A 22425-nucleotide genomic window follows, 5' to 3' on the forward strand; every position below is an offset into this window, starting at 1 on the left:
TTTGTTCCGCGGGCTGCAGGGCGCCGGGCGCGGCGCAAGGCGAGCGCGGTAACCCCGCCCCTGCCGCCGGGGAGGCAGGTGCCCGGGCCGGGCCCCGCCCACCGCCGGCAGGGGGCGGGGCGGGGAAGCGGGCCGCGTGCGTGAAGTCATCTCCGTCGTCACAATGGGCAGCGCCTCCCTCCTCCCAGGCTTCCCGCGCGGCCTTTCTCCCTTAAAAGGACAATGGGGCGCGCAAAGCGAGAGGGCTTGATTGAGGAGAATGGAGCCGTGGGAACGGCGCATGCGCAGAGCGCCGGGCGCCGAGGGGAGGGGCGGAGGGGGGGTGTGTGTGTGTGCGCGCGCGCGCGGGTTCGCGCGCCAGGCAGTGCTGGCAGGCAGAGCGCGGAGGCACGGGGAGGGCGCGCAGCGGCGGGACTTCGCCGCGCACCGAATCGCACCGCACGTTTGTTGGTGGGCGCAGTAGAGCGGTGAGTGACTTCTTTCCCTTTCTGCTCAGGGGGGAGGAAAGAAAAGTACAGCTGAGAGGGAACGGGAGGTTTAAATCGGTTTGGGGGAGATTTTTTTGTTTATTTGTTTGGGTTTTGTTGTTTGGTTCGGTTGCTTTTTTTTTTTTTTTTTCCAGCAGTTGGTGGCTTCTGTTAAACACGCGCTTGATCCCGCAGCTTGTCTTAAGTGTTGCAGCGGCAAAAAGACTTTGCCGCCTGAAACAGTTTGACACGCATGGCTCTTGCGAGCGGCGTTTTCCCCCTTTTCTCAATTAGTGGAGTTTCAAGGAGGTGCTGGCGGGGAGAGACACCTCCCGTATTGTTGCGGACCCATCCCGAGCGCTCTGACACCCCCCCGCAAAGTACGATTAAAGTCGCGAGGAGGGAGCGCAGCAAGGTTCGCGACGATTTAACTCCAAAAGCAGTCCCCGGCTGCGGAGCGGACTGGGGAGACCGGGCTGGGGGAGCTGGGGGGCTGCACGGCCCCCTTCCCGGGCCGCGGCTGCCCCGCCGCGCCACGCGGCCCCCGCCCGGTGCGCAGGGGGTGGCGCAGGTGCGGCCCCGGCGCGCACCGCACCGCACACCTGTAGCGCCGGCGCGCGCGAGCTGGTGCTAGCGGAGGGGAGGGGGCACGCCGGTGTGCCCGCCGTCCCTGCCCCGCCGCGGCTCCCGGAGCGTGTGGGGGGCACTCACACAGTTGTTTGTATTTTTTAGTCACCGCTCGTATTTGCGGAGGGGTCGGGGGTTGCGCACGCCCCGAGCCGGGGGAAGCGCGTGGCTGTGGGCTGGCGTGACACGTGGTGCCGGTCGCACGGGTCGCGGCGTGGGGCCTTCCCCCGGCTCGGCGGGCGCCCCGCCACCGGCCCGGTGCGCGGCGTGGGGACGGTGCGGCGGGCGGCGATGGCGTCCTGCCCGCTCGCGCGGCGCGAGTGAAAGTCGCTGCCGTCCCGGTCCGCGTGTGCCCGCGCCCGGCGCCACCAAGTTCCGACTCGCGGCTTGCGCGGCGGGGCGCGGAGCGGGGCGGCCGCCGTGCCCCCGGCGCGGCACGTAGGCAGCGCCCGGCTGCAGGAAAACAAAGGGCTCGCATGTGCTGCGGGCGCCGCGGCTCCCCGGCGCGCCGGGGGAGAGCGCTCGGCCGCCCGGGGGGGGGACTCGGCCGCCCGGGGGGGGGCGTCGGTGGGGTGGCACTCGTCCCGCGGGGGACGGTGTGTTTTGGTGGCTGGCCGCTGGTTTTGGAGGACTTTGGAAGGGTCGGTGAAACTTTGGATGCACACGCGCTCCCCGGGGTACCGCGCTGCGCGCACGGCGTTGGCGGGCGCGGGCGGGGCGGGTGAGCCCCGCCGGCCGCCCCGGGGCTGCCGCGGGGCCCGGGGGTCCGTGTCGCCCCCGCCGCGGCGTGCCCGCGTTGCTGGGAGGTCTGCGACGGCCCTTTGAAGTGCAACTGTTGCCATGTTTGAATTACGTCAGGGCCGAGCCATGAGGAACCAGCGCGGGGCGGGGGGGGACGGGACCGGGGCGGGGGGCGGCGGAAAGTGGCCGTCACCCTACCGGGGCAAGGGTCGGGGTGCCCGGCGGGGCTGCAGCGGCTCGCCCCCCGCGTCCTGCCGTCCGTCCCCCCCCTCCTCCCCCCGCCGGATGGGGCTGCTGCACCGAGACCGCGTGGTGGGGCGGCGTTTGCAGCGCGGGGTCCGCCTCGCAGCGCCCAGCTCCGCTCTCGGGGCTTTCCTCCCCGCGCGCCGCCTTCCCCTTCCTGTGCTGCTTTAATTTATTTTTAATTTTATTCGTTTTTCGGCAAGTTGAACGCTTGGCAGCCTCGGGGAGGCGGGGGCCGGGGCCGCGGCCGCCCGCGTGTGCGCTCCCGTGGCTCCACCTGACCGGCGGGGCCGTCCGCGAAAGTAGGTCGTCCGCCCCGGGGGGGTCTTTGTTCCCGGCGCTGCCGCGCCTCCGCCCGCCAGGCCCCCTGTCTCCGGGCCGGAGCGGGGCGCCCCGCCGTGCCCGGGCTGGCGCTTCCCCGCGCCACGCGGTGCTCGGCAGAAAGCGGCCGCCGCCTCCCGCCCTCCGCAGTGCGCCGGTCCCGGCGGCGCGGCCGGGCTCGTTATCTTGTCGGGCGCCTTTGATCACTGTTCCGTTCTTCCTAAACTCGCAGTTTTGCGCCAGGGGAATGCTCCCAGTCCCGCTCGCCTTTTCATGAGATCAAACTTGCCATCTCCTCTGCGCACCCATCTCCGGATGCGTGCGGTTAAAGGGGTTTAAAGGGACCTGCCAGACCTGTTGTTTTCTGGGCTGAGCCCTGCCTGTCCCGGGGCCACCCTCGGCTCCGCCGGTGGCTCTCACCTGGTGGGAACGGCCCCCGCGCGGCCTGCGAGCCTTGTCCCTGCTGGCGGCAGTGCTTTGGACCCACATCATTGAATAATCTTTACAATCTCAAACAGGTTTGGAGCTGCGCCCTGGTGCTGTAGTTCTGTGGCAGCCGGTGCTGGATGCTGCCCCCTCAGCCTGCGGCTGCGTGGGGAGAGGAGGGGTCCCTTGGCTGGGCTGGAGGCTGCCGCCCCACTGGGTGGGCAGAGGAGAAGTCCCAGTGTCCTGAACTGAGCCAGAACTTCAAGGGTGTCAACGTTTGTCGTCAAGGCTGAGTAACGTACCTGAGCACAACAACCTAGCTGTCATGCTCTCTTCTTTTCACTTTGAATTTTAATTTGTCACTAGTGGAAGGTGGTAGGGTGAGAACCATGGAGACACCTGTTTAACGCTTTTACAAGGCAAGCCAGGAGGGTGATGGTTCCCCAGCGAACCCTTGTACTATTGTGTGCTTGCTCCCGAAGGTGAGACTGTTTGTCGGCCGTGTGCTGTGGAAACCCCCTTCTCCCCAGCCTGCACCCAGCCAGATTCATGGTGTAGCTTACAGCTTTTTAAAATAAAGATTGCACGAACTTCGCAATGTAGAGCGGACAGTGAACTGGAGGCCTTTCTGCTGACGCCAGTGGACACTGAACTCATTTGGCACCCAGGTAAATTCCAGGTTTCTTGGGATCTGTAGTCTGTGGTTGAGAATCAGCAAGTAACAAGTTGTGGGATTTCCCACAGGCATGCAGCATCCAGCTTGCACTGAAAAGTAGGTGGGATCGAGTGCCAGAGCCTCTGGGAAAAATTCCTCCTCACTTCTCTCCCAGCCCAGAGATTCTCAAAGAGAAGCCAATTGCCTACATTTACAGTCTTTCCTTTAGAAAGAAAATATGACTGTCTTCTTAGTAGAAGATGTTAAAAGAGCTGATAAATTCACACAGATTAAAAGTAAACATTAAAACTGTGACAGTTTCTTACTCATGCTGAACAGTTCTTTCTGTGTCACCAAGCTCTCTGCTCTGCATTGATTCTTAACACCTGCTGCGTTGTACTTTCATAATGAGATGAATGACATACACAGTCCTACTTGACAACCAACTTCTCCTTCAGACTTGTACCCCTTGTAGCATGCAGCTAGTAAGCTGGGGCTTGAAAACTGAGTGGTTAAGCAGAATGCATGGGTGGGACTCCATTTCATGACTCAAGACTGCATTTCTGTAGAACGTGCTCAGTCCAAAGTCCAAGTGAAATGACCAGTAGGATTACTTAAGGATATGGAAATGCATCCTTTTTAATGAAGTCACTTCAGCTGTTCTGCCAAATAATTACTACTTCTGTTCAAGTCCCCATCGGGTACGTTACCCTCTTCAAGAAAAAAAACCCCAAACAACCCACCAAAAACCAAACCAAAACTGAAGTGTTTCATGATCTCAAGTGTTTGGGATGCTTTTTCAGTAGCAGGTGGTTGCAAGCAGCATCATAACAGCTGCAGGGACTGTACTCAGATAAGCATCACAGACTGAACTCCAGCAGTTGCTTCTGAAACATCCCAGGTTTTCCTTGCAGGGCTCCTGATCAGACTGAGTGTGGTGTTAGTTATGCAATACAGCGGGAAGAATTCCTCTTTCAAGATCGAATGTCTGCAGGTGGGACAGGTTTGGGATTCCCCCCCACCCCCATGCAAATCTTGCTGATTACTGTTTTCATGCTTTGGCCTATCCCTTCTGGAGCACTAACCGCATGGCAGTTTAGAAGGAACACCCAAGTGGCTTAGCCTTTCACTTCTCTTGTCTAAATGGGTTAGGTACTAATTTCCCACTGAAGATCAGCAGGTGAGTAAGCTCCTTTGTGACTTGACTGCTCCTGAAAACTTTGCAGGAAACAGCTTGCGATGCAGCCAGGATGCTGTAGAAGCTCTAACATAGGAAAAAATGTCCATTTTTATTTTTGATACATGCTTGATAGTTGCTGCCAGTTGCATGTGGTGTGCTAAGATTTCACTGCAGCACTGAGCACACAACGGTAGCTGCAGACGACTACCAGCAAAAGAGTGAGTTGCTTATTTTGGCAGAGGAAAAATTCCTGAAGATGTAGTTTTGACCTTTTAATGGTTTTGCTTTGCTCATCAACTGAAAACTCCACAGGATGCTGTTTCGTTCAGATGTGCCTGGGCTGTAGTGGCCAAATAGAGCTTTCCTCCAAGTAAAGATCTTCTGGGTGGAGAGAGGAAGGGAAGTGAAAGGAAAATCTGAGGATATAGGGGACCAGAAGAGTGTAAAGTATGTGCAATTCTAAGGTTATAGTTGTTGAAAATTAGTCGCTCTGTTTTGAGCTATAAGGACTGATGACAGTGTAAAAAATGTTTTTGCAGATACTGAAGTTGCATTTTCAAATGACTCCCAAGTAGCTTGGTCTCTTACTTCCTTGGAGTATTCTGGCTCTGGGCGTGTTAAAACTGGACCCCAGAAAACCGTATTTTAACTTATATTCCAAATTTTCTTTTTGCAGCGCATAAACTCAGGGGGGAGGTAGGTTTACATTGAGTCTCTGATACAGATCAGTTCCTCTGTTCATGTACAATTCTCTGTCCTACAGCTGATTTTCAGTAGAAGTATTGCAGTTCATTTCAGCAGAGGGACAGGCCCAAGAATTTATTAGCAAGTCAAGCAACTCCGCTTCTGGCGCCATAGACAGCTCTGGAAGTATTTTTCATGTGTGTGCTTGTGCCTGGGTGTATGCACTTGCAGATGTAAAAGCCAGAGTATGTATATTCCTTCTTTATTAAGGTATCTGTTTCTTTTCCTTTAAAAGAAAAAAAATGTAGTATTTTGGCTATGTTTCTTAGTTCCAATGAAATTCTGTAGAGATGAACATTGTGAGATTTTTACTGACAGGAACCGGCTGCATCGACATATGCAGGCTAGAATGTATTTTTTTGTAGCCCAGCTTCAGAGAGGCTGTGCCAAGGCTCTTTTGTACACAGAAGAGGCAATGAAATTATTTGCAGAGGTTCTCCTGTCTGACAATGTACTGGCAGTTTTGGATTGCACAAAGGGTGAATGATCCAGGGTCAGAGTGAGGAGGTGGGAAGATGAAGGTACTGAGTAGTTGGACTGGCATCCCTCTGTTCTCCCCTCACTCCAAGGAATGTTTGTCTTTCAGCTTTGCAAGAAGCAGGTGAGCATGTTCCTTCCAACTGGCCTGATAATTGTGTTACAAAAGGAGACGTGCCTGCCTTCTAGGAATTCCTCCCTTTCTATTATAAAGGGGTTTCATTCTTCTTGGGTGATCAGAAAGAATGCAGAAGGAATCTGGAAAAGCAAAGTGGCTCAGCTTTTCTGATTTGAAAATCTGAAAGAGTTCAGAAGCTCTTCCCTAACTTGAAAACTTAATGAGCATCTGAAGCAATACCTCCTTTTAATTTAGATCATCAAGTTAAATTTTGCAAAGACACCAAGCACCAAATTCTAGTCCTGACAGGTAACGAAAGTATTCAGACATATGATGCATGCTGCTTTGTACGAGCCTTTCACAAATGTAATAAGTGGCGTGTGTGGGGTGTGGGTTTTTTATTCCTCACCTACTTTACTATTCTCTGCTGAACTCTGAATTTTTTTGCAAGACAAGTCTCTGTATTTGATACTACTTATCCAAAAGTGAGAGGGCAGAGTCGGAGAGAGCTTTTTCCTGCGGTCTTTTCTGAGTCTGTCCAAGTTGCTAAAATTGTTCAAAGCAGAACTTGAGGGAATAGCAACTTCTCCTTTGGCAGGGAGACCAGGGAGGAGGAGGACCACTTTTTTCCTGATTTGGAATACTGCTCTCCTCCTACTGCAGGTAAGTCTCCATTTCTGCAGAATGACAAATCTGCTCCACTAGAATTTCTGTTTCTTTGCTGGTGGGCTGTCCCTTTCACTTCCGTGCAACTGCTGATTTAAAAGATGTCATATATTTTAATTGCATGCTTTAAGTTGGCAAATCACATGCTTAAATAACACTACTAACATGCTTAAATATGGTACAGTTATCTTGTGTAATGCTTTTTAATTTCTATGGAAGTTATTCCATTCCTACCTGCCATCTTTTTTTTTTCTGTCCCAAATTCCACATGGTTAAACTTTCATGGCTAAGATTCAGGTGTTACGGTAGTTGGCAGTCTAATTTGAGATCTAAATTGCAAAGCTTTTGAGTTAAACCTTTTAAAGGGCAAGTCATATGTACTTCTAAGTACACGTTAGCTATTAAGCTCTTCAGCTGACAGAATATTTAGTGTATAATGGTCCAACAGCAACTGTTCGGGATTAAATGTGTAACTGGATTGACATCTTCCATTTATAACTGCACTTCAATGCAGTTGTCAGAGAAATGTTTTACTTGTGGTTTTGCTACTAGCTCTTCCCCATTCAGGCATGATATATGGTAATACTGTTGCTGACCATTCATCAAGTGGGAAACAGATGGCACTAGTTTCCCTTCTATTGAAAGATGGTGTTGAAAGGCTGCTCCTGTGAGAATGGCAGCAATGATGCAAAACAAAATATTTTCAGAATATATGCGCCTGATGCCAGTCTTTGCCAGAACATTAATTGTAAAACATGCATCTTGTTCTATTGTGGTATAAATACCAGCTGGTGACAAAGAGCATCTCAGTAGTGTCTGTGTTTCTGGAAGACACCGGGTTAGAAAGTAAATCACACTGTTGATAACAGCACTGTGTCTTGCCCTGTAACAGTCAGGATGTTCTGGCTGCTTAAGTTTTACAGCACTGATGAACCTTGTGCCTGCAGTTAGTCTTTGGCTTATAAAGAAAAGCACCAGATCACAGATGTAACATTGGAATAGTCAAACAAAACCCAAAATTGCTGTTTGGTAGTTGAAAGTTCCCAGATGAACGTGCTGTTGGATCTCCAGGGGCTTGTTAAACATAGTGTCCTCAAGAGACTATCTATTGAAGAAGCATATCTGATGTGAAGAAACAAAATACCTACTCATAAGTGTTTGCCTAGACACTCTTGTTGTTTGTCTTAACAGTCCAGGGATGCTAACCTGATTTGGCTGTGCATTCGTTTGCTACATGCCTCTGAAAACATATCCAAGCAGAAGCAGAGAACAGTTCTGAGTCTAACCATTCCTCAGCAAGCCCATGCAGCAGGTCACTAGTTAGATACCTTCTTTTACTTACTACGGCTGCTTCTGGCTTCCAGGCCAATGCTGTGCTAATAGAGGGAGCAGTGAACCTCCTAAGCAGCCTGGCAGCATTTGGGGTGACTCTGCTGGATATTTGCACGTCATCCTTTGAAAAACCTAGCCCTAGGTGAGCTCCTTTTGCTGCAAATGTGCACAAAGAAGAAAGGAATACAGCACTTCAAGCCTGTGGCAAATAGCATGAGTTAGGACAGGAGGGAAGGAAAGACCTACCCCCTCCATCTCTCTCCTAAGCCTGGAGAACATCCTTAGCATTCAGCTTGTGCAGGTCCCTTGCCATCAACAAGCTCTGCAAGGGGTTTGATCAAAACAGGCTTTTTTTTGAGAGTTGACTTGTGTCTTTCTGCACGTTTGTGCAGTAGTAATTGCAAGGAGCCAAGTGGTCTTGTATCATAATATGCTAAACTGAAATGTAAACATGTATGCTTTCAGCTGGATATGGGTTCGTGTAAGTATTAACCAACAGTATTAGGTACAATTTTTGCTTTTCTGTTGTACTTAGGAGCCTGGGAACCTTGTGTGTTTATTTGGCAGTGCTGCATGCTCTCATCTCCCCCTCTGGGGTAGGGGGCTGTATTTTTACTGGTGTGGAGGACTGTGACTAGGCCTGGGTGGTTCAGTAGCTTTTGCTGTGGTTCCACAAAAATGTGCGGGATCTTTTTCTCTCACATCCAGTCTCTGTCAGTAAGGTAAGTGCAGTGCTAGGAATGGCTGTTTTTTTGGAAGCATGTTTTTGACCTCACTTGAACCTACTTTTCAAATTGTTATGTTGCTGTTAATGATGCGGCAAGCCTTGTTGCTGTAGACCGAAGATTTCTTTCTCTGTCCTTTGGAGGATATTAGAATTGCATTCCTTACCTTCCTGCAAGTGGGAGATTTGGGGACGGATCCCTATGCCACGTACATTCACCAGTAAACCCAAGCTGGGCTGCTGGAACTCGGCAGTCCGTGGGACTGAGAAGTGGCTGGGGAGCTCCCTCTCACCAGACTTGCCCACAAGTGATGGAAATGCTGCGCTCCTGAAAGTCCTGTCCTGCCTGCGCTACTGGGCCTTTCAGAAATACTTGTGGGGAGGAGAGGTATTTTTCTTTTAGCTTCTACAAGAATATAATGACTTGACCTCTTGTTAAGGGAAGCAGGGGAAATCTTGTTGTTTGTGTGGCTCCATCTAATTTAAACTTTATAAAACCAGAAGTTCTCTCTCAGCAGTGGGAAGCTGTTCTGATGGAGCTTCCTGCAGCCGGTGGCCTGTCCCCTCTGAGCAGTTAGTGTGTGAAAGGCAGTGGAGGTGGCCGCTCGCTCCCTGCAGCAGGTGACTGAGGCAAACCTTGCACCACGGTCTGTTTAAAGAGAGCGTCTTGGAACGGTCCCTGCCTGTGTTACGAGACAGATGCAGCATGGCCTGTTAAGACTTGCTGTGCGTCCAGGCTCAGCGCCAGGAAAGCACCAGCTTTGCTCAGTCGTTGGTTTGGGTTTTTGAAGCATTGTGGGAGCTCTGTTCTGACAGCTTCTCATCCCGTGTCAGATTGTGCCTGACAGGAGTCTGCACTGGGGAGTAACTGGTGGCTGGGGAGAACTGATTGGTGGTGGGGACATCATGTCTTGGAGGGGTCTTTGTCATGGTGGCTGTAGTAAATCCACAGAAACTTCAGAAGTTTCTGCCTGGAAAACACCTCCGCTGTACGTTACCTGCTCTGATAGCAGATCGCAGCCCAGGTGCACTGAAAAGGGCAGGCAGGACCTCTAAGAGCAGCATGGCTTTGGCTTTCTGAGCCGGCGCTGACTTTGCAAAGCTGGTGGTTAAGAAGAAACACTGTAAACGGAGTACCTCTCGCTCCGGCATCATTGACGGTGGCTGGGATGTGTGGTAGGTGTGTGCTGAAATGCGCCCCAGGGTCCTGCTCCCCGGCCCCTTTTCTGGCTGGGTTTCCTTCCCATGGAAAGCAGGGTGGGGAAGGTGGGAGGGTAAGAACTGAGCCTGTGCTGACATGGAGCTGGGATACTCACCCAGGCCTGAGAACCGAGAAGCCTGCTGGGTCCTGCAGTGCAGACATGGCCACTGAGGGCTGGGTGAGGCTCCACCCTGCTGTTTTTAGAGTGGCTTTTCAGGTATGTCTGCCCTACAGCCTAGAGGTATGACTGCAGCTCATTTAAAATGACTCCTACTCACTTTCAGCAAAGTTTGGCAGGGCTGTTTCCAACAGATGCCGGTGATGATGATGCGGTAGTTCACATCACAGATAGCTCACAGCCCGTCCTGCAGCCTGTTCTGCCACAGATGCAGGGCTTTCGCTAGCCAAGTCGGCTGCGTTCGCATCTCTGGGTTGTGCTCTTGTAGATGTGCCCTTAGAGTAGAATAGGGCAGTAAATGGGCTTGTCATGAGTCCTGCTTGGTATTACTTAATAGTCCAGCCGTTGCTAATTACTTTTTCTTTCCTTTTTAATAAGCAACTGCATTCTAGGTGCATCTGTTCTTCCGAGGCAATGCAGGATAAAGCTGTGGCCTAATCTCGCTGTTTGCCATCCTGAATTATAATTTACTTGTGGTTTGCTCAGTGAAGTTCCCAGGTTTTTCTTTCAGTATCTAACAGTGGTAAGTAATACCCATTCCTGCTTGTTTTCACAGGCTACAGCTGGGAGGAAAAGATGTTTGGCTTTCACAAACCGAAGATGTATCGGAGTATAGAGGGCTGCTGTATTTGCAGAGCTAAGTCTTCCAGTTCTCGTTTCACTGACAGCAAACGTTACGAAAAGGATTTCCAGAACTGTTTCGGGTAAGATTCTTTCTTTAGTCAACTTTGTGGTCATAGTGTTGGGTCTCCAAGCCACAAACCTAATGTGCTGTCCCTCTTGCTCTGAAAGACTGAAATACTGGGTTAGCAGAGGTGCGTGGCAGGGGAAGGCTGGCTTCAGCTTCCTCACAACTTTCCTGGCCAGGCCAGGAGGAACTGGATCCTCTGTAGCTGTGTACAGTACCATTTGGTTACCGATCTGCTGTTGCTGCCAGTGGAGAGCTGGTGTAGTGAAGGGTCAGGCTCATGCCTCTCCCACCTCGCAGCATGTGCAGGGGTTTAGATCCCTCTCAGATTCTGCGTTTTGCACTTGTTCCTTACCATACCAGATGGTAAACAGCACAGGTCCATGGAGGTGTTCTGTGTCTCTGAAGATACAGGAATGTTAGACAAAGCTTGATGAGTAAATGTTAAACAGTTCCAGCAGAGTTTATGCAAAGTACCCTATTTCAGGTATTGGTCCCTTTGTTCAAATAGGGCATAGCAATGTCATTAAAACTTCTCATTTCCATTCTGATGGAAAGCGAGCATCCAGTAATTCATTTTCTAATTGGGTAATGTTGCACATAATGTTACTTGAAAACATTGGTAAACAAAACTATAAATACCAGTGATTTCTTGTGCCAGCTGCTGTGACCCTTCTAACTTTTTTGAAATACATTCTAAGAACTTTGAAGTTCTGTATAAATTTGTGTCCCCGAATTGTCAGGAGCAAATTCTTCTTGATAGTTTGTCATTAATTTTTACTTTTGTTTATTTTGATTTTTTTTTTTCTGAAGCAATATGAATTTCTCCATTTATGCTGCAGCTTTCCATGAAATCATTTCCCTGGGAAAAGGCTGCATTGTTGATACATATTTTCTGCTTTTTCTTTCCAGTCTTGTTGGACTACCTCTCGTGAAAATCATAGGCCCAAGTGGAACTCTCATGCGTTGTATTAAAAACTACATATACATATCAGTAGTGCTACTGTTGTAGCAATCAATAACTGCACTTAACTTTAGATGTGCAAATCTTTGCAATGTTTAGAAATATTTCCCTCTCTCCCCCCCTTTTTCTAGAAACACTCCTTTCATGTGCAGCTTTGTAGTTCTTAGTATTTACCATGGATTTTTGTACATAAATCTGGTGCTGACAGTTTTCCTTCTATTTCTTGGCCACTGTCCTTGACAGTGGAAAGATTGTGTGAAGACCCTTTGCTTCTTGTTGTTGATAACTACAGTAAAGAAGCTTGCTTTACACAAGGTCTTGTGCTATCTGAAATATGTTTGCCAAGGTAAAAATGCAATCTTAACACTGAGCAAATAAGGGCTTATCTGAGCCTGCCCCGTTCGTCTATAAATGCTTTAGAGTCTTCCCATTTAAATAGCTGAAAAATTCTGCAGTGTATCCCCTTTATGTTTCTCTTAGCATGGGTTAGCAGTAGAGATAATTTCTGAAGAAAGCTTGTTACAGGGAGAAAGTATTGTTGTCATTCCAGTGACTGCTGCTTCTGAAACCTTACCCTACGCTTACGCGGGAGTGTTAGCTGGTATTTGTTACTCATCCTTGAAGCTCTGTGAGAAAGTTGAGAGCTGAATAAGCTTTTGTCAGATCTGTGAGGTCTGTTCCCAAATGTACGTTCAAGGAATATGATTATTCCTCCTCCTTTCCTTTTCCAGCCACACCAACCAACCCACTGGAGCAGTGTGGTGAGGGTTTTTTCTTGTTTGTTTGGGGGAGCAGGGCTGTTGGTTTTTTTGAAAAAACCCAACTGAAGGTGACAGGAACTTTTTCGTGCTCCTCTGGCAGCTGATTGCAACACCTTTTATTTCTATGAGGAAGAGTGCTTTCTGATAGTGAGTCCTGGTCTTTAAATGGCAATGTTTGAGCACCCCAGATGAATTGTAAAGCCTGAAAAACAGAATTTGAGAACCCTTCTTTTCCATCAATTGTTATGTTTCTTGCTGTTATCAAGTGTGGGGGGGTGGGTGGTGCTTTTACTAATTGTGGTCAAGTGATTTTTGCTTTTGTTTTTACCAGGCTCCATGAGGCCCGCTCAGGAGATATTTGCAATGCCTGTGTCCTGTTGGTGAAAAGATGGAAAAAATTGCCAGCAGGATCCAAAAAAAACTGGAATCATGTTAGTAATTTATTTCTCCTTCACCCCAAAACTAACTTGTTTCTGCCTTAGTCCATCCTGCTACATAGGAGAGGTGCCGACAAGGATTTGGGGCTTGCTATTTTCCCCACACTCTCCCTTCTCACCCTCAGCATCTCTAAATCCTTTTTGGAGTATTTCCTCTTACATGGCTCTTAGCTGTCTTCGTTTGGCTTACATGCAAATGGTGATTATGCAAGCCTGGGATGGAGTCACAGACTAACTTACCTTGTAATTCCTTGTTTTCACAAGCTCATAACTTTCCAAAAGTCTCTTATGACACTCAAAACATTTCATATTTGGCCTCTATCCAGAATTGGTCACGCTGGGGTTTTTTTGTTTGGTTGTTTTTTTTTAAAGTAGTTTGAACAAGCAAGGTGACTTGCTCAGGCAACACATAAATCAGTGTCGTTTAGTCAGATAATTACAATAACTAATATCTTGCAGCTATTCTCACTCATATATTCTGTTTTGATACATCTAATTCAGTTTGGGCCTAGGGCTGGAAAGATGATCAGAATTCTTTGCATATTTTATAATCTTTATTCAGGAAGCCTTGACAGTAATGGGAGCCAGAGCTATGGTTATGACTACCACTAGCTTTATTCAGAAGTTAAACTAATGATTTTTTAAAAAATAAAAATTCCAGGGCAAATGTTTGGCAGACACTCTTAACTGAAACTGTATTTGCTTAAACAACTGTTGTCTACTAAATGGAATTTGTCAGAAATGGGAAGAAGGCAAAAGTTGACCTGAATGTGGATTTTAAACTAGTTTACTGTTTTCCTACAGGCTTAGCTTCTTATAAACCAGATTTAAATGAAACATGAGTGTCAGTGCACAGAATTGCCATGGTTTAACTAAATTGATTTTGATCACCTTCAGCTGAGTCAGTACAGGTACCTTGACTAGGGCAGTATCTGGGCATGATGCAGAAGTATTAATGGACCCATTTTCTGTGTTCTAGGTGGTAGATGCCCGGGCTGGACCCAGTCTTAAAACAACACTGAAACCAAAGAAAATGAAAACTCTGTCTGGAAGCAGAATAAAGAGCAATCAAATCAGCAAACTGCAAAAGGAATTCAAACGGCACAGTAAGTGGACCCGAAGAGTTGTTGGCAATAAACTTTGGACTCCCCTAACATAACTTACTGTTAACTGGCCAAGCTGAATCACCAGCTAGGTTCAGTTGTACACTCACGCATTTGGGTGCTCCCTGTTTTCACAGCCTTTCATTCTCCAAGAGCTTGGGGAGAGGGTGGCGTGAGGAGGATGAGCTTGTGTGCCAGGGGGTGGGTCATCAGAAGTGGGGAAGCAGGGAGGGGGAGCCTGATTTGAAAGTAGACAACTGTAGGTTATGTCCAGTGTTTAAATTACATGTGTCTAGAAAGGACTTCTTGGGCAAGACCCTCGGTGAAATAGAAGTTGGAAGAGGTTTCCCCCTGCTGTCAGTAACTCACTATGGCCACTTTCAGCTCTCCTTCCCCAAGAAGCACCGTTCTGTTGATGCCATTATCCTTTTCTTCTATACATGTTTTCAACCCAGGCTTTTTATTTAACCTAGATTCCACACACACACACCCCTTTAAATTCCTGCCATGTTTCCTCTGTATAGTTTCCTTACACCTTTCTCTGCTGGTCTCAGTGATTTCTTTCCGCCAGCACTTAGACTCTTCAAATAGATTTGGATTCATAACTTTCTTACAATGCCATCTGCCAGTTAACTCTAAATATATGTCAGTACTTTAGGCTTTTCCTCTAAAGCAAACCTTCCAGCTTCTTAACTGTTGCTGACTTGGTCTTCGGTTTCTTTCAATTATCCTACCTGGCCTTCTGAAGGAAGAGCTCTCCAAAGAATCAGTAAAGGCCATGACCCAAAGGGCTTGTATCGCCTCATTCATTGTGCTGTAGTTAACCTAATTGTGTTACTGTAGGTGCTAGAGACTGTAACTGGAAGGTAGGTGAGCAGACCTTCTGTTAACGTGTGTGTCTGCACAAAGTACATAGTTCATAGTCTCAATCCAGCAAAAGCTCAATACTGCCTAACCTATTGCAGTCATGAGAAGAGCTTTGCAAGACTTTAACTGAATGGGTAGGAAAGGAGATTTACTGTGAGAGAGAGAAAGTACTAAGTCTGAGGCAGAGATCCCCATCATCTTCAAGGATCTTCCAGTGATTCCAGAGAGGGACTAGGATCTTGTCTGAAGCGTGGCCTGCATAAGCTGTGTTTGAGAGCTAGGAGCTGAAGCCTGATCCTGAACCTCTTTCCAGTCCCTTGTGTATAAGGACCCTGTCCAGTTCCGAGTTTTGTCTCCCAAGTGCTGACAGATAATCTCTCTATAGAAATCAGCAGGGACAAGTGAAGAATAGGTTGTAATTGTTAGTTCTGGTTACATATGGTTTTTCTTGTTAATTAAAAAAAAAGTCTGTGTCTCTGGTCCCAATCTGTGTGCAACCTTTTACAAGTCAGGAAGAGGGTAAGTCGTTGGATGCATGTTCTGATTCTTGCATTTTTTTCTTTCCCCTACAGATTCTGATGCCCACAGCACCACTTCGAGTGCCTCCCCAGCTCAGTCGCCCTGTTACAGTAACCAGTCTGATGATGGCTCTGACACAGAGATGAGTGCTGGGTCCAGCAGAACACCAGTTTTCTCCTTTTTAGATCTCACATATTGGAAAAGGTAAAAAGCAACAGAACATGCACTCTGCAGATAGCAATTCACTTCACATAAACAGTACTTGATTCTGCTTCTTCAGGAATTTGCTACTGCTGAACTTAATTTGTTTTAAGGGTATACTTTAAGTCACAGAGTATTAGACAATATCTGTCTGTCTTTAGAAAGAAATGTGTGTTTTAAGACATTTTCCTCTATCTCCCTCCAGTTCCCTAAATACTAATACAGTTGCTGGAAAATATTTTTTGTGGTTTTGAGAGTAATACAATATTCCTGACTGTCATTATCTTGTCTTAAAAAATGTGCTCTGTAGATATGATGTGTTACCAAGTACAACTGTGTGCTCAGCTTGCCAGCAAAAGGTAGCATTTGATTTGATTGACCTGTGATGGTAGTCATTAAAAAAAAAAAAAAAAAACTGGAGTGGGAGGAAAACCACAAGATTTTCTGGGAGCTGACAAGCTTGTTCTCTGTTATGGCCTGTTGTGACACAGTAACCCCTCGTTTAGCCAATTGCTATATTGAAATTGTTGTGACTGCTGCCTCCTCTCCAATAGTGTTTGCAAGTGCATTGTAGTCAAAGTTAGTTCAGCCCAGATAGTCGTGTGTCTGAAACTTCTCTGGGAAGCAAAATGGGAGGCTTAGGTTTGGTTTTTTTGGTTTTGTGTTTTTTTCCAAAGTGGTGTTGTAGATTATACACAGACTTGTTTTCTGTTTCTGAGCAGACTTCTCCTTCCTAACCTCTGAGCTGGAGGTGGTGTCTTGGGTCAAACTGATTTTTTTTTTTTTTTTTTTTTTGCATTTCTGTATATTCTAACCACACAAACTATCTGTCTCTTTTCTGCCATTTCTTCCAGGCAAAAGGTCTGCTGTGGAATTATTTACAAAGGGCGTTTTGGGGAAGTCCTCATAGACACTCATCTCTTCAAACCTTGCTGTAGCAATAAAAAGTCTGCCGCTGAAAAGCCAGAACAAGAAGGATCACAGTCTCCAGCAATCTCCACCCAAGAGGAGTGGTGACTTCCTCGGACAGCTGAAGAAGGTTATACAGATCCTCTTATTCTCTGGAAAAATACTAGAAAAGTGACTGTTCACTTTGGACACCTGCTATGCTGCCAAAAGACTATTCCCTAGAACTGTTTTGGGTTTTACTGCTACAATTCCACAAACTCTGAAGCCAGTTTGTATCCTTTCAGAAAGACTGTACATAATATTTAAGATGCTATGGAACACTTAGCAAAGCTGAATGCTGCTGCAAGGTTGTCTAATCTCCCCCCACCCCACTTGCTTCACAAGTGACCATGAGGCTGGGGGTTTGTATATGAAAGTATATGTAGTTCATGTTTCTGTATTGAAAGAAGCAGTGGTTGTAAGGCATTTTTTTTTTAAAGTTGGTTGGTAACTTCCTTTAAGTCCCCAAGAAAATATTTCGTTCTTAGACATGTATGAGTCAATAAGATGAACTAATACATAGAAAAGTTTTAAGTCACCTCTCTAGTTATATAAATATATATTTTTTAAAGGTGTGGAGATCTCACCCTATACTACTGACATAACAAAGACAGATATTTCATCCCTCCTATGTGACACAGACTGGTAGACTGCAGACAGCTCTACTACAAGTGCTAGTTATCCAAGAAGCCCCCCAACATAAAGTGCTTTTCAGAAGGGGTGGGAGAGCTCTCCTCCTTAGCTAAGGAGGAAGATTTACCTAAGAATTGAACATAGCAAAATGGGAAGCTACTTTTGTTTTAACCCAGCAGCAGATACCCTGGGCTTCATGTAGTAATTGACTGGTGATCAGAGATGGACCAAGAAAACATCTTGATACCCAAGTTAGGTGTAGATGATGGCCAGAACTTGGGTAACTGCTACCTGTTGGCCCAGTGCAGCTGAAATGTGACCACAGACCAGACTTTATGCTGGTTTTGGACCTGACATAGATCCAAACCCCTTGCTAAGAAATCAGGCTCTGGTCCAGGGACATAATCGGATTGCAGCCTGGGGTCTGGATTCACAATTGCCATTTTGAAACCCTTCCCCTGCAGTGCTTCTCTGTGTTCGGGTTTTGTGTTTTTTGTTTGTTTAAATGACCACCAGATCAATGCTTTTGTGAATACTGAATATGAAAAATTCTATTAAGAATGGTGCTGTACGGAATTGAGGCAGCTCTGTTTGCATACGTGATCAAAAGGTAGCATTTTGGATTCCTAGACAAACTCGTGTGCAAACCATTGTGACACTCCTTCAAACTCCACTTTGCCTATAGGGTGGAGGCAGCTTCCTGGAAGAGTGTGCTGCAGTTTTAGCTCCCAATTGCTTCACGTTCCTGTTATGAAGGTTTAACTTGTCTAAGTTGGGAATTCTGCTTTTTTTTGTGTGTTTGTTTCTGGTTTTGGGGGTGGGGAGGATTTTTCTTACTGATACTCTTATGGGATATTCTACAATGGATTGCTACAAGCTTTCCTTTTTGTGAGAGTTGGCATAATACTGTGGTGGGTAGGGGTTAGGACTGGATTTCTATGTAGTCTCGCTTCCTGAAATGGGAATGCTTAGCAAATGAAAATATAGGTGGGAAAAGATATGCAGGTTTTAAGAGGAGCCTCTACCCTGAACACTTTTTATTTTCTTTGCCTTTCCTCCCCCCTCTCCTTCCATTGGGTAAGCCAACCTCTGGAGAGAAAGAACATCAGGGGAAACAGGGCTTTGACTTATCACAGCCTTACAGCTTTCATTGGTCTTATTTTGCTTTTCCTAAACTCTCTGAGATTCTGAAGACAAAGCTGCCTACCTTGTTTTCATCTGCAACCAAACAGAATCTTAAAATAATTTAGGTTGGAAAAGACCTTTTAAGATCATAGAGTCCAATCGTAGATATAATGGCTACTTGCTTGTATACCAGCTTAATTAGGTTGGTCGTGTCTAATAAGGGCTTGAGCAAGAGTCCTAGCTGTTTTTGCAGACACCTGCTTTCATTTGAATTTTTGTTTTCAGCATCATTAATTCTGTATAAGGCTGCAGTATTGGTGGTAGGATGTGCTCTGATACGGATCATCTCTTCTGTATTTATTTATTTATTGCTAGGTTTCAACCGCCAACTGCTTCCTCTACTCCATCCCACCTCTTCCATTCCCAGTAGTAATGCAAAATGAACTGTATGTAGTCATGCACTTTGTATTAATGTATTAGAAATCTATGGAACCTGTTTTGTACTTTTATACTGTTCAGACACTTGTAATCCAAACTTTTTTTTTACTAGGGTAATGAATAAATTTAGACTTATTTAGAAAATAAACAACTTCTCCTGTATTCAGCTCTGTTCTGCTAATTAGTGTTTGAACTGGCCCGGGCAACCCATGTTTCTATTTGAACAAGACTTTTTTTTGCGATGAGATAATTCTCTAACTTGTAAGGAAGAGCAGAGCAAGGGAAGGAGATGGTGTTTAGTATGATAGACCGCTGTCTGGGGGCAGAATCACAGAGGTTTCCCTTGGCACTGCCTATGTCAGGCATTCCTTTACTGGGAATGGGTGGTGCTGACATCTTGGTGTTCCCCAGGGGCTTGCTCCCTGTCTAGCTCACCGGCATTCAGCAAAGGCCAGCTGAAGCAACAGCATTAAAAGGTTGGTGCTGATGGCATTTGGAAACATCCTTTTCCAGAGTCAGTGGAAGAGACCAGTGCTCCTGTCCTGAAGCTGAAGCCTGGAGTGTTCCCACAACAGATGTATTCAGCTGGATAAGCTCCAGCAGGCTGGTGTGTGAGCAAGGTCTCTGGCAGGAGATGGCAGTGAGTAACTGAGTTTAAAGATGAAGCTATTCCCTGATAATGGGGAGAACATTGGAACCTTAAGCATGATGGCTTGTTGCAAGAGAATGTTTTGAACTTTAGTGGAGACAGTGATATATTCCTGCTGGTACACTGGCCATTTTCTTATAAATTGAGCACAATGATATCCAGAGATTCATGTAGGAATAGTTTCAGTGAAAGCTCTGCATAGACTGCAAGACCACCTGATTTTAGTACAATGACATCTATTTTGGACATATCTGCTGTATTACCTGCTGTAGGTGCCTAAACGTACCTTGAGTGTGATTTGGTTCACTGAAAATGAAAAGCGCTCTGTAAAGTCACTGAAGAGAAGCAGGTGCACCAAAAGGTGGTTTAAAGCAAGTAAGCTAGTGTGTATCCTACTCTCTGCAAGTTACACCTTTTTTTCCAAATAATTACTTTTCCTTCTTTTATGCTGCTGCTGCATGCTGGTGATATAGATACTGTCTGTGTAACCTCTGGGTGCTTAGAACACCAATATTGATGGACAGAGGGCTTTTTTTTTTTTCCTCCTAGCCTTAACCTAATAGAGGATTACAGCTGCAGAGGAGGCGGTTTTTATGGGGATGCTGGGGAGGCAGGACCCGCTGTCTTTGGAGGAATGTAAAATGAAAGGAGGCAAAATCCTGGGTAAAGCCCTCCTGTGCTCCACCTGAATTGGCTGTCACAATGATGTGTGACATCTGCTAAAATACCTTACAATGTAAGATGCTTTTCAGAGGATTGTATGATACTCCAAAGGTGAGGAAAAACAAGGCATGTGACAAGAAAGTATTTTGCTGGATGTCACCAATGGACAGGAAGCAGATCCACAATTTCCAAAGCGTAAGCTGAGTGCCCAGTGCTGCTGCTGAAGCACACGTGTACGGATTCTGTTTGCTTTTGTATGGTGCCACACAAAGAGTAATTTTATTCTGATTTTTACAATGTAGAAACTTTTTTCAGTGACTACAACACTGAGGCTATAAACTGCTTTCTTGGCAGATGACTGGGTGCTATGCAGCCCCTGTGACTAAACAGTTAGAACTCTTGTGAAATCTTATAAAAAAATCTAGTTTTAGTAGGATGTAACAAAAAGGGAAGGTCTTTCTAAATGGTTCTTGTGGCACAACTTTTAGATTGTCCAGATGAAGGGTGAGAGCAGTCTGCCATATATTCTGCAGACCTGGTCCTGTGATTGCCAACAGAGGCGCAGCTCCCTTTTCGCTCTTGTTTTCTGTTGGCTTGCGGTGGGAATCTGGCCACGAGGGGGAAAAGGGAGCACGTGTCCAGTTCCCCTTTTTCAGACACTGGAAGTGGCACTGGGAAACTGCTGCTGACCTCCCTATAAACAGTCTCCAGTAAACAAAAACAAAACTTGTGCAGGATAATGGTGTGTAGGGTTTGGAGAGCTGCTGAGGTACCTGTTTGGTTGCGATGGGCATCATGTAGCAAATCTAGCCTTTTCAGCAAACCCCACTTTGTTGTTGCTATTTCTGTTGGAAAGTCTGTGTTAGTGTTAACTGCAATGACTTGGAATTCTGTTAGTGAGGAACAGGTTAAGTCAATGGTTATGGACCTGCAGAGAAGTGACATTTTGGGAGAAAAAAACAAGGCAAAACACTTGTGTACTTCTAAATGCTGAATATATTTGAAGGGAATGTAACACTAGCATTTCATGCTATTTATCATAAAGAATTTAGGTTTTGGTTTTCTTTTGTATTTGTTAGTTATTTGGAGGATATTTTCTAATGTGTCTGAGAGTGTTGTTATCGCTACAGGAGACCATGACATCTGCTTTGCCATAGCCTCCCACTGAGTACAAGATTGACTGGAGAGGGACAGATTGCCCAGGTGTCCTAAGCCTTCGGTTCTGGGCATGGGAAAGTGTAGAGGAATGCAGCAGTGGGTTGATTAGCACTGACAATATGCAGCTGTGGCCTTGCCTCGAAGGCAGTGGGGTGATCAACATGGATGATGTGGAGCTGTATCTGTAGCTCGTTCCTGCTAAGTGGTTAAATAGCCCTGAGGATGGTGGGAGAGGTGGCTGGCTGGAGGAGGAGCAGTGTGGTCTGGCCTCTGGAGGAAGGAGAAACAGCACCGAGAGTAGAATCTGACCGATGGTAAAACCTTATTGCAGCCTGATAGCTTGCTTGTGCTGTGCCAGGAAAGGACTGTTCATGATCCTACCCAGCCCTTGCCCTCACCGTTGGCTGTAGACTTCTCTTCACCACAGATCCTGTTTCAAGTACTCTCAACCTCAGTGAGAACCTGGCCCCAGGTCTCTGCTGAAGCCACACAAAGGACTGGGAGAGCTGGAAATGGGCCAGGAAATGCGCTTAGCGTGGGTGAGGCTTACACAGAGCTGTGGGAACCGGGCACTTTGGAGGCTGCAGAGAGGCGTGCAGGTACCTTTTACTGCTGACCTGCAACGTGGCCTGACGATGCCGGGGAAATACAGGCGTGTAGGAGGAGGGTTAAACGCCTGGTACCCGAGGGCATGCTGCAGGAGGCATCGGGCAAGCACAGGCTGCCAGGCAGCTGACCACTCTGGAGGAAGGAGCGCACAACTGGCAGGTGCGGTTACGTCCTTCTGTGCCAACGTCCTCCAGCGCTGCTCGCCTTCATGCCATCAAACTGCTCCACCGTTTTGTCGCGACCAGGGAGCCCCGTGCCCGGCCCGTACCGCTGCGGGGGCGCTGGCAGGCCGGGCGGCCGCAACAGGGGCTCGCCCAGCGGCGGAGGCACCGGGCGGCCTCTCGCCGCCGCTGGGTCCCGTCCCGCTCGGGGCCGCCGCCGCGAGGCGGGGTTGGCTGGCTCCGCCGGGGCGCGGCGGGGTGAGGCCGGGCCGGCCCCGCCGGCGGCCGCGAGGTGGCGCTGTGCCCGGGGCGGCGGGCGCCGTGAGGCACGGCCGGGCTGCCCGGGCCGCCGCCGGTGCGCTTTCCCACGCGGCGTCCCTGTCCCGGTGGCAGCGGCGTGG

General features: G+C 47.6%; 1 protein-coding gene across 2 annotated transcripts; it reads left to right on the forward strand.

Annotated features, from left to right (window-relative positions):
- Positions 1-342: 342 nt before the first annotated feature.
- SINHCAF (SIN3-HDAC complex associated factor) lies at positions 343-18928 on the forward strand. Of its 2 annotated transcripts, XM_037389715.1 has the most exons (7): positions 343-467; positions 6598-6662; positions 10657-10804; positions 12845-12944; positions 13930-14056; positions 15493-15643; positions 16495-18928. In XM_037389715.1, the coding sequence occupies exons 3-7, from the start codon at positions 10677-10679 to the stop codon at positions 16655-16657; spliced, it is 669 nt and encodes a 222-aa protein (XP_037245612.1). In that variant the 5' UTR covers positions 343-467; positions 6598-6662; positions 10657-10676; the 3' UTR covers positions 16658-18928. The 2 variants fall into 2 exon arrangements, with proteins under 2 accessions (XP_037245612.1, XP_037245610.1); XM_037389713.1 differs by lacking the exon at positions 6598-6662 and having other exon boundaries at positions 344-467.
- Positions 18929-22425: the final 3497 nt, after the last annotated feature.

This window comes from Falco rusticolus, chromosome 5 (assembly GCF_015220075.1).
Source record: "Falco rusticolus isolate bFalRus1 chromosome 5, bFalRus1.pri, whole genome shotgun sequence".
Classification (NCBI taxonomy): domain Eukaryota; kingdom Metazoa; phylum Chordata; class Aves; order Falconiformes; family Falconidae; genus Falco; species Falco rusticolus.